The sequence below is a fragment of the Anopheles coustani genome, chromosome 2, assembly GCF_943734705.1.
Source record: "Anopheles coustani chromosome 2, idAnoCousDA_361_x.2, whole genome shotgun sequence".
NCBI classification, from domain to species: Eukaryota; Metazoa; Arthropoda; class Insecta; order Diptera; family Culicidae; genus Anopheles; species Anopheles coustani.
Genome location: NC_071289.1, coordinates 92,008,661 through 92,025,586, shown reverse-complemented (window position 1 = coordinate 92,025,586; position 16,926 = coordinate 92,008,661). Strand labels below are relative to the sequence as shown.

At 43.9% G+C, this 16,926-nt stretch overlaps 1 protein-coding gene across 1 annotated transcript; it reads right to left on the bottom strand.

The window, feature by feature from the left end:
- Positions 1-10,754: 10,754 nt before the first annotated feature.
- Positions 10,755-16,665, bottom strand: LOC131262409 (protein fem-1 homolog B). The gene is made up of 6 exons (XM_058264402.1): positions 16,196-16,665; positions 12,428-13,182; positions 11,650-12,345; positions 11,483-11,585; positions 11,269-11,404; positions 10,755-11,194 (listed from the first exon to the last, which is right to left on the bottom strand). Exons 1-6 carry the CDS (start codon positions 16,355-16,357, stop codon positions 11,037-11,039), a joined length of 2,010 nt encoding a protein of 669 aa, XP_058120385.1. The 5' UTR covers positions 16,358-16,665; the 3' UTR covers positions 10,755-11,036.
- Between the last annotated feature and the right edge of the window lie 261 nt (positions 16,666-16,926).

Here is a 16,926-nt window from a genome sequence, read left to right as displayed (position 1 = left end):
AAAAGAAAAGATACAGGCTGGCTCGTGTCGTCGTTGCTTTGTAAGGTTTGCTATCTACTTCTCGTAACGTTCAGATTCAAAAAAGCAAACTCAATGTGAACTTTGTCACAAAAAAAAAGAATTTTAAGTTTTTTCTTCCACAAGATTGAATTGCGTTTGACGAGACTTTGCCGAACGAACGGTTGCATGTCCTTAAATCCCTGGGAGGCCAGCGTCGCTCTTTTTAATGTTTGGAGTGACCGAACCGGAATGACACGGTATACGAAAACTCGTTCAAAATTCAACGTTGCTGATGAAACGAAAGAAAAAAGGCGACTCATTTTCGTTGAGTCGCCAGCTAAATTTGGTCAAGGTGGCGCAAACATTACAACGAACCGTTCGATTAGATGGTGCGATAAGCAAATCCGGCGTTCGTTACCAGAAGACGTTACCAGAGCGCCATTCGAGACCCGGTTCGCTATATGCGAACAAAGGCGAAGGACAAATTGTTTGTGAAAAAAGAAAGTACTTACAACCAAAACAAAATGATGTTGCGTGAAATGGATCAGGGGAAAATGATGCTACTGAAATGCTTTCAAGTCACTGGGAGAACGATTTTTGTTTGCGAAGGAAAATGGCTAATGCTTTGCGCACTTGTCGTTATCAACCTCCCAACTTGACCTGACATTGTCCTTCAATGCTAGGACAGTGTTGCTCGTTTTTGTTGCTTTCGACCGCATCATGTGTGTCATCGATTTGACCTGTTCCTTGATGATTTAAAATTTTTACTACAGGAAAAAAATGGTTCCCCTGCATTAATGACCGACGCCCAGCGAGTAATGTAAGTGCCAATTGCTGCAGCTGGGAATGATGACGTTTGCAATCAACCAACCAATTTGTTTTCTTTTCTTTAGCTCCACGCTACGCTTGAGCGGTTAAGAATGAGTAATTCTTATTCGGAACACGTGCGTCCCACCGGACATATTGGCGGAACGAATGGCCTTCCTAACGTCGAGCGGCATTTTATGGGACGCATTCGAAAAGTATGTTGTGTCTTTGACACAATCGCAATTCGCTTTTTTTTGTTTGTTGGTTCGAAAGTAAGAATGAAACTATATTTCACTCGATGGTGCAACACAGCGAACCCTTATCGCGAAATCCCTTATCATAAACAGCATCAGGAGCAACGTGGTTTGTGCAAACATGTTTGCAGTTGCAGTTCATTACACAACAGTTGCATTACAATCTATTATAACCGATAAAACGAGGGCTGCATTAAGAAACGGTAGAACAAACTTTTAAGTCTAGTTTTGTGTTGGTATGATGCAGGTATAGCTTCTGACCTCTAACCTTCCTTGAACAACATTCCGTCGAATGCCTCAGATTTTTCCTTTAAAATGTGCTGCTTGTTTGTGATTTGCCTTTCACTCTTCTATGGAAAGATTGTGTACTCATTAAAAGATTGTTTGTTGTTTCAGAAGAAAAGAGGCAAAACATCTGATATTTCTTTTCATTATAGTCTTGCTCGAACGGAAGCAGAGGGTACATTTATTTAATCTATTCAAGTGAATTATGTGTTATCTTACGTCGTAAGGGAAAATAGTTCCTTTGCAAAGTATTTTAAATGAAGCCCTTTTGTCGACGTTCTGTTCAGGTCGTAACTACTAACGATTGTGTCCGGTTGGACTTCCTCTTCTCCAATTAATCTTTTAGGCGCCCACCGTATGGAAGAAATCGGCATTGAACCCCCCAAGCGCGGGGGTGGGTTGAAATGAAGTGACGATGTTATCCCCAAGCTCTGGCATGCCGGAATGTTATGGGCAGATAATAGCGGACGGTTGTTTATGTGCCACCCAAACCTACCTTCAAGCTGGGCACTGTCAGAGAGGCCTCTCTACTCCAAGAGGCGGGGGTTTTGTCCGGCGAAAGAATCGATTACTGTCAGTCAAAAGGACACCTCACACAAAAGGCGCGTTCTGAACTAATGGGCCGAACCGACCGATAGACGAGGTTCGTTTCCCCCGACGCCGGCTCCCACAACCCCGCGTTTTCGACCTAGTTCCCGTTGGTCCGAATACGGAACCTACCGTTACCGAGGACTTCTGGACAATACTAGAACCGAGCACTAGAAAAACACTCCCTCGGATACACCGTACTTTTTTTCTCGTTGTTCCCAACGGCTGGCGGGATTCATTAAGTTCACCCGCGCGTTATCAGTGGAATATATCTAAGAGTAATTCCCGCTGTCAACCACCGACCTTCCGACACCCCGTTCCCATTTGGTCCGTTTTCCTTTCTTTCGCTTTGCCAAGCAAGACCATCCGCGACACTTGGTTGGTGGATCGTGTTTCGATTACCGGTTGGCAACTGCGTGCGTATGTCCTTGTTTCGTTTGGCCGTCCTTTGGAGTACCGACTGGCATGCAAAAGGAATAACCTCCTCTCATCGATCGGTGTTTTACATAGTTTTACTCACTACTCACTCGACGGTATGTTAATTTTAACCCGCCCGAGACAGTGACACGCCACGACGACGACATCGTTTTAGGTACCACTCTTTTTAAAATGTCCGGTTCACTTTTTTTTTTCTAATCGCATAAACGCACACTGACGTAGCAGACAAATGGAGTCCTTCCTTTGGCTCCGATAAGAATAGCTCGTGAATTTAATAGAATAATTATGCACAGATGTTTCGGAAGTCTTTTCACGGTCGTCCGGTGACGATTATCAATCTGTTAGAAAATTAGATTCCACTACCATCTTGCCACCTTGTGATGATGACTGTCTTGATGAAGAGGATCACTACGCACTACTCTACCCGATCGGGTTATCAACACGTGCGAAAATCCCACCCTTGTACTCCTCGGGGTTTGAGGGCTTTCCCCACTCCACCAACAACGAAACGATGGCAAAATGTGCTACGCGGATACTCTCAACCGGACTGAATCGACTCCGTTCTTTTTCCCTGTGACCGATGCCGGCTTCACCGAGCGATGAACTAACGACGAACGACGTCGCCAACACAACGTTCGCAACGTGGTTTGTTTGCGTTCGCGACGCGGTCGTCAACAAAACGCGCGCGTTTGTGAGAGCGAAATCCGCCACACACGACGGTGAAGATGAGCGTGTGAGGGAAATCCCGTACCACCGTGGGGATGGGCCCGCGTTGGACTCTCTTCCGAGACCAACATCGTCCGTCCCCACACACACTCTACAGCTGGTTGGTCGTGGTCATAGCTTAACCATGCCATCCACATCCACAGTTCGTGCCAACAGCTGATAATGCGCTTGAAAAGTGTCTGTAATGATATCGTTGGACAGGAACCAACTGGTTTTAATTTTGAGAGATAACTGTTGGCTAAGCTGATAACGTTTTCATGATAGAAAGCGTTACTGTATTTTTGGAAAAAGAGAAATCTATCTTCGAACTTGATTGAACTAAGAAAGAACTACATTTTACTATTTTTAATTTAGTTTTGTAGTATATTTTTAAAAGCATCACTACATATCATACAGTGTGCTGGCGTCCCTTTAGGAGCTAAGTCGTTGACATCATTTCAATTCATCAGTCTTTGGACAGTCAATAGTTGAACGTCACAACATTCAACGCGTGGGGTAACTAGAGTAATTGGAATTGGACCACATAATGCTGGGAGGTACAGACATCATACGTCACAGCATAGGTGATTTCTTTTAGAATTAAATAGACAAGAACCATTGTAAGGTGTAGGCCAACAATTGCCACAAAATGTAGTATATCCTTTTGTCCTCTGGTTTTCCTGCGGAGTAAACTTAAATGGTGACGACTGGTGTGTATGTGTGTCCTCACGACAAACCTGATCCCCGCGGGTGATAACAAACCAAACCCTGGTGGTCATGATCCACTTTAATGTATGTGCTAGAAACGGACACTCTAATCACCCTTAACTCGTTCTCCCTGTGTTCTCCCTCTCTGTCCCAGCTTACTTCGTTCGAGTCGAATGAAACGTTGTCGCCTGCTTTGACAGAGTCGTGTTGCATCCTTCCGGGGTTGTTCCGGAGGACTCCCGGGAATCGATAGTGCTGACGTAGGGGGCGCGTTCAACAAACGGACGATCACACGGGGCCGGAGCGAACGGATCGATGCGAAATCACTCGCGCGACCAAAACGAAAAATTTCCAGCGATGCCCCAGCGAATTCCCCCCGGTAGCATACGGTTTGGAAATAAATACAGGCCTACCCAGGTCGTCGATGACGTGTGTATGAAGGTTTGAATGATTAAACGCAAGCCCACATTGTGGATACCATCGGAAACACGAGAGGTCATGCAAAAGGTGACACAACACACGGATGCAATGGTTTCGGAATTACCTAATTCTATAATTTAGTGCTTTAAAAATCCGTTGTCCGATGTTTTTCAATTGAAACTCAGTCTGAAGTCAGTCAGTGCGGTCCTTTGACATTCATTTTATGTATTGTGAAACAAAACTAACAATTTTTTCATTTTTATTTCTATTTATGTACATTGCAGGACACGATAAAAAATCTCTATCTTACATATTGACCAAGGCAACGATTGCATTTGCCTGAGCATGCAACGTGAGAATGAAGGAAAAGCAGCGAGTATTAAAAATATCATTTTCAAGGAAGCCCAGACTCAAATACCGATGTGTTTTTCCACTTGAAAACTACGTGCCAGGGGAGGGATCTGGGGGAAGCAACTATCATCAGCGACCGTTAATCGGTGGTGCATTTTCCCTGCTTTCCGAAGGTTTAACAATTACCAACAGCTGGTACCGGTGTTGCACAACCATTCGTTGTTTTCCCTGCGAAAAGGACCTTTCTCTCGGCCTTCTTTCTCAGCTGTTTATTATTCATAAGAGTTGGAGGAAGAGTACACGACGCAAGTGTACGGAGGCACTCGGTGCCGCAAGCTAACTGCGTTAACGAACCTTGCTCCAATGAATCGTCCAAAGTGTCCTGGGTGGGTGTCCTCCCATTCGTCAGCAGAAAGAAATGGTAAAGAAAATCGTATCGCAATGTGAAGCACTTCTCCCGGTATCAATGCTATTTTCCAGGCCCGATTTGATGAGGTTTGCTAGGGATGGAAAAGTGGGATATGGCGTACACAAACTCATTAGATCGACAGGTGGACATAACGACCGCGGAGTCCTTGTGGTAGTTGCGCTAATTCTAGAAGTGCCAAGCAAGGCACGAGTAAACTTTGCTTCCTATGGATTGTTGTCGACCAAGATGATCTTTGTAAAATCTCATTTTTCCTTAGTAATCGATTAATTTTAAGTTTTTATCGATAATGTCACGCTGCAGAAAGAGAAGTCGTTTAAAAATGGGAAGCGAAGAAAAACGGAGACGCCTATAGAAGTCTCGGATACAAGTCTCGGACACAAGTCTTGGACACTTGCATGGAAAGTGCTGGACTCAAGTCTCGGACACAAGTCTTGGACACTTGTATGGCCTCGAACACAAGTCTTCCATGCAAGTACTTGTATTAAACGTGCATGCAAGTTTTTAAAAAATCGGAAAAATTGCGTGTCCTCTCCATGCTCGGATACAAGTCTCGGACACCAGTCTTGGACACTTGTATGGAAAGTGCCGGACTCAAGTCTCGGACACAAGTCTTGGACACTTGTATGGAAAGTCTCGAACACAAGTCTTCCATGCAAGCACTTGAATTAAACGTGCATGCAAGTTTTTAAAAAAATCGGAAAAATTGCGTGTCCTTTCCATGCAAGTTTGTAAAGAAAATCGCAGATTTTTGTTTAAAAATTTGAAAAACCTAGCGTGCAATTTTTTAAAAAATCGGAAAAAATGCGTGCAACTTCCATACAATTTTATCGAAAAATCCGCAAATTTTTGTTCGTGTTTTTTAGGCGTAATTTTCGTGAAAATTCATCAAATTCATTCAAATGTCAAATGTCAATTTTGACAGCTGTCAAATGTCATTTTTTCTGGAGCACTTCCGGGAAAACTTGCATGCAACTTGTATGCAATTTTTTCGGGATGTTTTCTCGGAAGCATTTCCGGGAAAACTTGCATGCAAGTCTTAAGAAAGTGGGCAAAACTTGCATGCAAGTTGCATGCAATTTTCACGAAAATTACGCCTGAAAAAACACGAACATAAATTTGCGGAGTTTTGATAAAATTGTATGGAAGTTGCACGCATTTTGTCCGATTTTTTAAAAAATTGCACGCTAGGTTTTTCAAATTTTTAAACAAAAATCTGGGGTTTTCTTTACAATCTTGCATGGAAAGGACACGCAATTTTTCCGATTTTTTAAAAACTTGCATGCACGTTTAATACAAGTACTTGCATGGAAGACTTGTGTTCGAGGCCATACAAGTGTTTAAAACTTGTGTCCGAGACTTGAGTCCAGCACTTTCCATACAAGTGTCCAAGACTTGTGTCCGAGACTTTTTTTCAGATATTTTGAAGCTGTTTTACTTACCAAAAAAACAATCTTATCGGATAATGCAATAAGAAGTCGGCAAAAGAATTCATTTATAATTCTTTAAAGGGCTTTTATTTATTCTTGAACTAGCAAAATTGCCCGATTTCGTCCGGGAATCTCATCAATTTGTTAGCTTTAAACTGAAGCTTTTTGTGAAAATTCAAGAGTATAAAACTCAAAATACTGATTGAAAACACTCTTCAGTCTGAATTTTTTTCCACCCGGATGAAATCGGGTTAATCAGCTAGTAAATTATATATTAGAACGTATCTTGACTGTGAACTTCACCTAGTAATTGAAAGAAAACGGACAATAACTCAAAGACCTGAATCTATATCTATAAAATTCTTGTGTCACGGTGTTAGTGTTCAAACTCCTCCTAAACGACTGAACCATTTAAACTCAAACTTTGCAGACACGTTCCTTAGGTATGAGAATAGGTTTTTAACTATGTCTCATATCTGTAAATTTTATACTTTTTTAATTAATTACAATTTTCTATCGTCATACATTGGTTTGTTTGTTTTGTTTACATTCAGCAATGACACATAAAGTGAACTACAACAAGTATAAACGGACACAGCAACATGCCTTTTGACATACTGTGGTGGTGAGTTTAATACAAAAGTGGTGAATTTAATTCAAACAAGTCGTTTCATATAAGTGACGATAGTAAAATCTTTGTTAATTTTTGATAATAATAACTAATGTTGTTAATTGGTGGTAGTAGAATATGTGTTCAAATTATTGTTGCTTAGAGCAGTGAGAAAACCTTCTCATTTACCAGTGTTGTGAAAACGAATTTCAGTATAGTTACTACAGCGAGGCTATGAACTCGCGAGTAGGGACGAGCATGCTTATTCGTCACGTTTACATGCAATCCAACGTGGCGTAAGTTTTACTGTTACCAGGACAAAATGCGGCGCATAGTCATGATAGAACAAAACGTGTGTTCAAACATTAATGTCGCTGAATTTAGTCCGACAAGCTATGATTAGTATCGAGGATCGTTGCATGGTAATTAAAAATTTACCGCTAAGTTATTGTTATGTTTTAGGTTCGCCGAATCGAAGTGCATTTAATTTGATAGACACTGAAATAAGTCGTGAACTGCAGCATAATATTGCAGTCATGTTGGATATCGTTTCTCACAACGTATCAATGTTGACTGATGAACAAGCATATGTTTACGAACGCATTATCATGGCAGTATCAACGGGACAAAGTGGTATCTTTTTTTGGATGCCCCAGTCCGAACTGGCAAAACATTTCTCATATCGCTCTTGCTTTCCAAAATGCGAGCAAACAATAACATTGCAATACCAGTTGCTTCATCTGGAATTGTAGCTGGAAATGGAGGTAGAACGACGCATTCATCATTTAGGCTACTTCGAAACATCAATAGGAACACAAAAGCCGTATGAAACAACAAAAATCAATCACTCAAGGCCTAGGTCATGCAACAGTGAAAAATAATTATCTGGGAAGAATGCACCATGGCAAAGAAGCATTCTCTTGAGGCGCTGTACAGAACACTCAAAGACGTGAAGTGTAATAAAGATTGTTCCAGTAATACAGTAGATCCCTGCAGTACGCTATTCTCGATATACGCGAATTCGCAATACGCAATTTTTTACAACTGACAGCCCATAGGGTTGCTCGACTTCTATTAGTCAGTTTTACTTTGTTTTGGTAGAATGAAGTTTTTAATATGCACTTTTTAACAGAGATATAATGAAACAATGGAAAAAATGGAACACTTATTAGTTATTTGGATAAAAGATATGTTAAATAAGCGGTTCCCTCTCAGTGTCAACTCTTCAATATGAAGTATAAATTATATGGCAGAGGAAATCCCCAATACGCGAATCGATATACAGTCTGTTCTCGAGTTACGCGGTTCTCGACTTACGCGGATTCGGAGATACGCGGTTTTCAAAATTTGACAGTAGATTGGGTTTATTACATCGATTTAAATTCCTGAGATGTACAACCACACGAAAAAATGTGTAAATTACACATTTGCATAACTTACGCTTTTTATTTCGTTTGTTGCAATTTATGAAGTTTGAATACGCTTGCATTGCATTCATATTAATGGACAAAGAAAAATTTTGAATATTCTATGATACATGTACACAAGAGCTCGATCTCTTAACTCCTAATATAAACTATGTGTCAAGTAATATTCGAGATACGCGGAAATTCGAGATACGCGGATTTCTGTGGAACGCAAAAACCGCGTAACTCGGGAACAGACTGTACGCTATTGCGTTCGGTCCCAAACATTCGCGTACTGCGGAGACCAACTGTACTGTGTTTCTCCTCTCAGGTGATTTCAGGCAAACTCTTCCCGTAGTGCCACGATCCACCTATGCTGATAAGATCACCTGAACTTGCCTTACTCATCGGTGTTGTGGAGCAATATTGAAAAACTTTAACTAAGCATAAACAGGCACGTCCAAATGCTACAGGATCCATCAGCTTTTACTTTCTCCAAACAGTTATTAGACATCGGCAATACACCTTAGCAGATTCTTAAAAAGCTCTAATAGAAACCCAATTTAGAAAACTAACATGTACGTCATACATGGCTTACCAGGCGTACATAAAACATCGTTCATTCAATTGGTCTGCTTGATTAATAACAAAATAAGGATGATTATCATTACCAGCCTCACTATAAGCTTTTTACGACGTAAAAAGTGTAAATACAACGAAATTAATGTACTTAAGAAATATAATGTGACCGTTAAACCAATTTTTAACAACATCAAACGGGTCAGCTAGTATAAAATAAGTTATTTGTTAAAACGTATCTTTATTGTGTATTTTTTAATTGAAAATGATATGCCGAGAAACGAGGAAAAGAAACTACGACCGAAGTCGATTCAAAATCGACCGCTCAAATTCGTTCCGATTTGCTTCGACAGCGGCTCGACGAATCCGCAAAAATCTGAACAAAGTAACAGGGTCGCAGGATCGGTCTACCCGGCGCGGGTACCCAACCAAACATTTTCGGCGATAGTGAACCAAAAATATAGTCTTTCGCTCTTACAAATGTTGTGTTCTTGCTTCCACGCGTACGATGTCGTGGCCTTATGAATAGAAGCTTGTGAGCTTATTTCTCTCTGCGGAGGTCTGGTACCCTCTCCCCATGTATCGAAGCGAGAAGCAGCAACTCAAATGCCCTCTGTCGCATTCGCGCTACAGGCCCGGTGCCGCGATTGAGCCCTCTCCACATTAAAAGCGCAAGCACAACATACGAGAGCGTAGGATGGAAAGCATTAAACGATTGCGCTCTCGCTTCGTGGGTACGTGCAATGCGCGTTTTTTCATACATTCATAACATTCCGCGGGACTGGCTCATGTTTCAACAAAAGTGGAACAAAATCAATTTGACTTGATTTGATCAATGTTTAATCCTCCCGCACATTTTCTGCACTTTTGAGTGACCCAATGTAGCCCAATGCAATGTTCCCGAACAGCCATTGGCATCAACAAGTTACAAGATGATGTGCAAACGATTTCTCGATTGAAAAATTTTCAACCAAAATGTTTTGCCAACAAACTTGAAAAAGCCACTGTGCGTCTTCAAAACCAAGATTTAATTTTTAAGTTCGTTCCGAAATAACTTTTTGAAGTGAATGGCACATCAAAATATCAACGATATATATTGGGGTTATAGCGTGGCCGGAGCCGAGGTTAGGAATAGCCTATTTTGTTCTCACTACTCCTTTCAGACTTCAGGCTGGCATATCGAACGGTTCGAAACACCGAAGGCGCAACGAATCGAAGACACATGAGGGAGCGGAACGAAAAAAGTTCGTGTGACAGAAGCAAGCAACGTCATCAAAAACAACCGTTCCGTAAGACCATCAACAGCCATCTGACCGACATCCACACAGTGCGAGCACCACAGAAGGAAAATACACGAGAATTGGCAAAAAGAGAAGACAGACGCAGGAGAGCGAAAGAACTTTTTTTTTCTCTTCTGGAGTGAGCAAATTTTTTCTCACTTCACTGGCTATCACCGAAAGTGAACTGTATCTCGCTGGTGTTTTCGGTTTGGCTTCGCCAACGAATCACCCCCGAGAACATCAGCGAGAAAAAGCGTGGTGTCTCCTTGGGTAGCTCGATACGATCGGCAAGGTGAATAGAGCAAAGATGGCTTTCAACGAGATTCTTTCAACCAAGCTGTGCCAAGGTATGTACAACTAAATTTAGCCAAGACACACCTACCATAATAAATTGTTTAATTAAATAAGTTTAAATAAATTTCTAGATACGGGTGGTTATTTTAACATCATTTAAACAAAGTTATTCGTCATCTCACTCACTTAATTACTCCCTTTATTCGTCAAGAGATTTTTTACGGCTGTTTTTCTTCACATTTTCGTTACAAAGTCCTTTGGTTTGTATCAAAATTCATAAGTTTCCGCGCAGTGGGGGCTGCCATTGCACGTGCCCGGCAGAGTTAATGGCGCCATTGACATGACAAAAGAAGAATATCACAACAATCCTACAGTAGTGTAGCGCTTTCCTTCAATCCGCTCTCCTTTCCCGTCGTCAGCTATCCTTCCGCAGGTGGGTTTGTTCGACCTCCTCCTACCCTTTCGGTGCGCAGTGGCACTCGACGAAGGACACAAGCTGGCGCGGAATCTGATTCCGGAACGGGATTCGATGTTGGGCGATTGTTCGGGCGGATAGACAACGCAGGTTGATGGCACGGGTTTCGTAGCTTTTCACGAAGATTGCCATTTCCGCTACGAAGAGAGGAAGGAAGTGTGATGATTTAAAGGCGACCACAAACACACAGGCGTTGTTATAAAGCACTTACGATGGAGACAAACTTGCGACGCCTTCAGTCCATCCGAGTTGACCGCATCGAGGTGAACGCCTGCTTGCACCAGAACTTCTGTGATTTCCTTTACTTCCTCTACCATGTTATTGGCCGCTAGCCGTGACGTGTCCACCTGTATTTGTCAAAAGAGGTAATGTACTTAAGTTGACAAGATGTCCCACATTCTGTGGGATTCGTTTCTAAGACGTACCGTTCCAACCAGTGTATGCAGTGGGGTGTTTCGTTCGTAATCGACCACGTCCACCAGGGCACCACATTTAAGCAGCAACTTGACCGTATCGGCGCAGGGAAATCTGTAAGTAAGACACAGTGCCATTAGAAACTGCCTGCCGGTGGAGAAATTCATTCTTAGATTACCTGCACACATCGTCCGTGTGAAAATCATCCACCGGTGCCACACCGTTCACCGAGAGATGCAGCAACGTCTGGTCGTCCCGCAGGCGTACGGCGAGTTGGTTTAGCTGATAGATCATCTGGTAGGCTTGCAGAGTCTGTTGTTCGGTGCGTGGGAACCGTTCGATGCGCAACAGCTTGGTGACAATCGTCACGAGATACAGCACCGTCACGACGTTCATCTCGTAGTCCTCTCCGATCGCTTCCGTGTCGTCCCGAGGGCCCGGTTGTGCCAGTTTCTGCTGGTTGTAACGCAGCTCGTCCACGCACGCACCCAGCACGGCCAGCACTCCCTCGAAGTGCATCGGCTCGTTGATGGAGAACTCCTGTGAAAACAGCTGCACGAAACGCAGCAGATCACGTTGCACCGAGAGGCCGTTCTGTTGACGCAGCCGGAGCGCATGGAGCCAGAGACTTTCGCAACGATCAAAGCGTCCATTGTCGGCACAAACCGCCCCGCGGAAGATGATTGAGTGCACCACCTCCGGACACTTGCGGCCGAGGATACGCTCGCGGATGGTTAGTGACTCCATGTGCAGCGAATTGTGGTTGTAGCGAATTGCGTGCAGATCCTGTACCGTTTGACACTCGACCCAGTGCTCGTAGGCTGGCACGGGTGGTAGTGTCGGTTTGCGGATTATATTTTCCGGGTCCTTATATCTAACGGAGAGGCGTAGAGAAAGAAAAACAAATGAAATCAGTCACAGGTTAGCTGTTGAAGGGCCTGAGGCGAGCGACAAACCTTTCTTCCATGCCCATCATGAGATACGTGAACGCCTTCATGACGTTATAGTTGTTCTTATCGTTTGCGTACGACGCTCCGAGCAACTCCAGCACCTCAATGCGCTCCTCACGCGTCAACAGATTGGGTCGATCGAGAAACACCAGTACGGTCGCCTCTCGTGTCCTCTCGGCGGCTGCTAGTGCCGGTGTTAGGCCGTAGGTGTTACGCAGCAGCATCGCGCCATGATCGAGCAGCCGTTCGCACACTTCCACGTGGCCACATTCGGCCGCGTAGAAAAGTGCAGAGGCACCGCACTGAGCCTGCTCGTTCACACGTGCGCCCTGCTCGAGCAGATACTGCAGCACATCGACGTAGTTCTTGTAGGCCGCGATCATAAGGCAGGTGTTGTTGTACACGTTGGCCGTGTCGACGTTTGCCTGGTGCGCCACCAGGTACTGGATCAGATCGAGCCGACCGTCGAAGCAGGCAGCCCGCAGTGGTGTCGAACCCTTGCGCGTCGCATGGTCCACTTGTGCGCCGTGTTGGATCAACAGCTTAACGATGTTCAGTCGCCCGAGGCCGGCCGCTACCCAGAGCGCCGTAACGCCCTGCGTCATTTCGCCGTGCAGCTTCACACAGCCTTCCTTCTCCAGATCCGCAGGACCTTGCGTGAGTAGGACGCGGACGACATCCGCGTGGCCATTCATGCACGCTATAATCAGCGGTGTATGGACCTGGTGTTCGTTTTCCTCATCCTCAAAATCGTAGATTTCCTGCGGGAAAACCGAAAAAAATGCCATTAGTAGAGCGAAAACTAAAACGTTATGCGCAATTATTTTTGAACATGAATAAAATGCCTCTATGGAACTGATTATTTCGTACGGAATAACCGCCTAGTTCTTTACCAGCCAATGAAAACAAACAAAAATCGGTTAAATCGGTCGAATATGAGCAGCGCACCTGAATCAAACAACAGACGGCGTCGTGTCAACGGCTATTAAAAGCGATGAACGCAGATGATATGACGACGCCATGCAAACTCCCGGGTAGTGGAGGGGTCGGTAAATAACATCAACTTTAGGTTGATTCAGATTCGAAAAAGAGGTAAGAGGAAAAATCTCTCCGCACACGCAATTATTACTAATGTCAGAAATGAGAAAACATTTTTCCTCCGGCGCCATCATCAAGTGGGGATTTTGGTTTTGATGAGTCACAGGTCATCAAAAGGGGATCCATGTGAGAACCATTTCATCATCATCAAGAGTTTCCGTGAACACTCAAGTCTGTGAATATTTCGCAGACAAATGATTCACGCTGCATTCGTGTGTAGGTGTTGTTTCGCGGACATCAAGAGGTAGGAAGGAATTCAAATGGGGAAATGATCCGCTGTTGTGACATTCCTTCACAAAACTACACATGGAAGTTGACACAGAACTGTAAAAATGAGAACGCATACGATTCGAATTGCGTCGTGTCTTGTTTTTAAGGAAATTTGTACTTTCTTGAAACGCAGTTTCTGAAGCGATTTTGATTTGACGCTCACCGTTTAATATTCCAGCTAATTAGTTTTACTTTTAGCATCATCATAGCATGCGGCGTAAGAGTTTTCACACCACGTGTCAAACACACTTTACACAAAACAACAGCATGGCGTCATTGACCGACCGCTTCGCTACACACGAGGCAAGGACTGCTGGCTCGTGGGGAACAACCTACTATTGCGTTTATTGCGATTCGAAGGACATTGATGGTGATTTCTCCATCCTCTCACCCTTTTCTGCTCGACTCTTTTGCCACATATTTCCCCCCTTGGGTATCAATTCTTGCCACGAGGGAGTCACACATACCGCTTCAGGTTTGCCATTTTCCTCTATTTTTAGATCCGCGGAAAAAAGTCTCATTCTTCTGCGAGTATTAACCGTTCCCGAGGGTGAGTGAATCCAGATGAAGTAGAAAGGGATTGCTGAGTTTTGGAATTTCAAATTTGTAGTCGTTGATTGTTTTTCAGAATAAATAATTATTTTATAGCTTTTGTTTACTAAGAAGCTTTGTGTACTCTTTTCTTTGTGCAGTGTCTTCAACAGTGAAATAATGCATGAAAACTCCACACCTAAGCTATTATACTTTATAAAAGACTAGGCGTCTCCATCGGGTACGACGTTTCGGTTCAACAACAAATTGTTGTTTCTGGTGATTTTTCTCCGTTTGCTCCCGTTTTGGAACACATAGCAAGGTTTTCATCGATGGCAAAGTGACAAAGGTGGCGACAGGGATCCCCCGTTTGGCAAACTTACAGGAAAATCCCAACAGGAGCGAGCCAAAACAGCTGTCGATCGTAATTTGCTTCCATATGCGAAAAAAACCGCTTTTCAGTACACAAAGACCGGTATGGCGTACATGTGTGAGCTTCGTTTTTCATCTTGGACAAAAATGCTGTAAACTCTCCAGGCGGAACAAGTTCACACCCACCATTAACGATCGGTCGTTCGGAAGACTGCTGGTTCATTTCAACAGTATGATTCTTTGTTCGAATGTTCCGTTGCGGCCGTTGCGTCGCATGGCTGAAGAATGTATATACGGAAGTGAAAGAAACTGTGCATCCCAAAACGGAAGCTCTAGCACAGTTGTTTGTACCCATTCGAAATGAAATTGGTCAGTGTAGTGGTGCTCCCTCTGTTTGAGGCCCATTAATTTGTGGTAAATAAAAATAACGGAAAAATCATGTGGATTAAAATGCAGCAAAATAAACGGATGACGCGCAAATTGTGACTTTGTGCGCCGCCGTTTCTCCCACCTTTGTGTGGACCGAACAGTCTTACAAAGAATGCGTGGATCGTGTTAGTTATCTTTCTTCTAGGCGACTGTTCTCATAACCGAGTTTTTGGGCCCAAGCGGAAAACGGGAATACGTTTCATAGGTTTTCATCTATCTCAGAGAGAATCTTCTAGTAGTAACTAACCAATCCGTAATCAACCCTTGACCGTGAATTGCACGAGGGCTTCACATTGTTGACGAAGTCGTTACTGGTATTGTGGTAAGGGGCAAACTCGATGGATACTTCGATGCTGCTTTTCATCCCAATCCGAGATCTAAGGGGCCCTCTTCCATCCCACACATAACACCCCCACAAAGATCCACCTCTGGATGGAATAGATGCGTAGCGCAGGCAACTCAATCATTGCATCGCTCGAAGCAAGCTGCGCACACGCCTTGAAGATCGGTGGCGTGTCTGTGTTTTAAATGTGACGAAATTAGAATCTTAACACACCAATGCGCTGCTTCGGCAAGCCGATTGTGTGGAATGGTTGCAGGAAGCGTTGGGGTAAGGAGTCGGTGGGTCTTCGTAGTTTTCGAGGGAAATGAGAGCATCGCCGTCGGAAGGAAAACATACAACGCTACCGAGAGATTTGTGTACGTTCGACACTGTTGTTGGCGAAAATTTTATAGTTCATTAACGTGTCCGACTAGCACGCGAACGTAAATCGCATCGTGCTGCTGCTGCTGCGAGAACGAGCTAGACGCATGGCGGTTTGTATCGGGAAATGAGCATCTTGCGTCGTAGCGGAATATGGTCTTTCTTCCCTGCGGACACCCAACACCGTCGTCGTATGGTGGTCCTCTGCCAAAAGGCGACATAAAAAGTAAAGTTTTCATCAGTGCGGTGTAGCAGCTCGCTGAGGGTTGCTGTTTGGCTATGTATGCTGGTTTAGGTTACCAAAAACGGACAAAGATTGCGTACGCAGTTCGCGTCCAACCAGGACCGTTTCTCTACTTCCCTTCGCTTACCTGATTGATGAGCGCACGGCGATCTTCCTCATCAGGAAAGTCACGTAACAAAGCCAACAGCTGCTTGTAGAAACCTTCCTTCACGGCGTACGACAGCCGGAGCATCGCGTATTTGAGCATGGCCTCCTTCTTCTGCTCCAACTCCTCGGATTCCCTGATCATCTTGGCCAAGGCGTCCGCGTGGGTCGCGGACCGCGTCCGGCGCTTCCGGCACGCGGTACCAGCACTGCCTAAGACCGACACTTTAACGGTTTTATGATCACACTAGGAAAAACTTGGCACAGCAGCCTTTCGCCGGGATCGCCAAACAGCAAGCGATAACAATAAAAACAAATGGACACAACGAACGGGTGCTTAGCGCTTGCTTCGGTTTCGACCGCGATGGACCTTCGATCCCGTAACAGAACTCTCGATTCGAAGTGTTTATATGGTCAGACCAATTTTGCCAACCAGGCCGAAATCTCACACCGAGCACTGTCTCAATCTAACTAACTTCCATTCGCTACAGACTTTCACGAGAACCTCAATTCCGATCAGATGTTTTTGTCATTTGTCATAGCAAGGGTTACATGATATTTACTATACACCTTGGGAATGCGTTACGAGCGCTACGAAACGCATTTTCTTTTCTCCAAAAGAATTTTTGAGAAAATAAGTCTAATTGTTACAATAACAATTTTCAGTTGTTCACATGTTGCATATTTGAAATTATTATCCATATCTCTCATGAG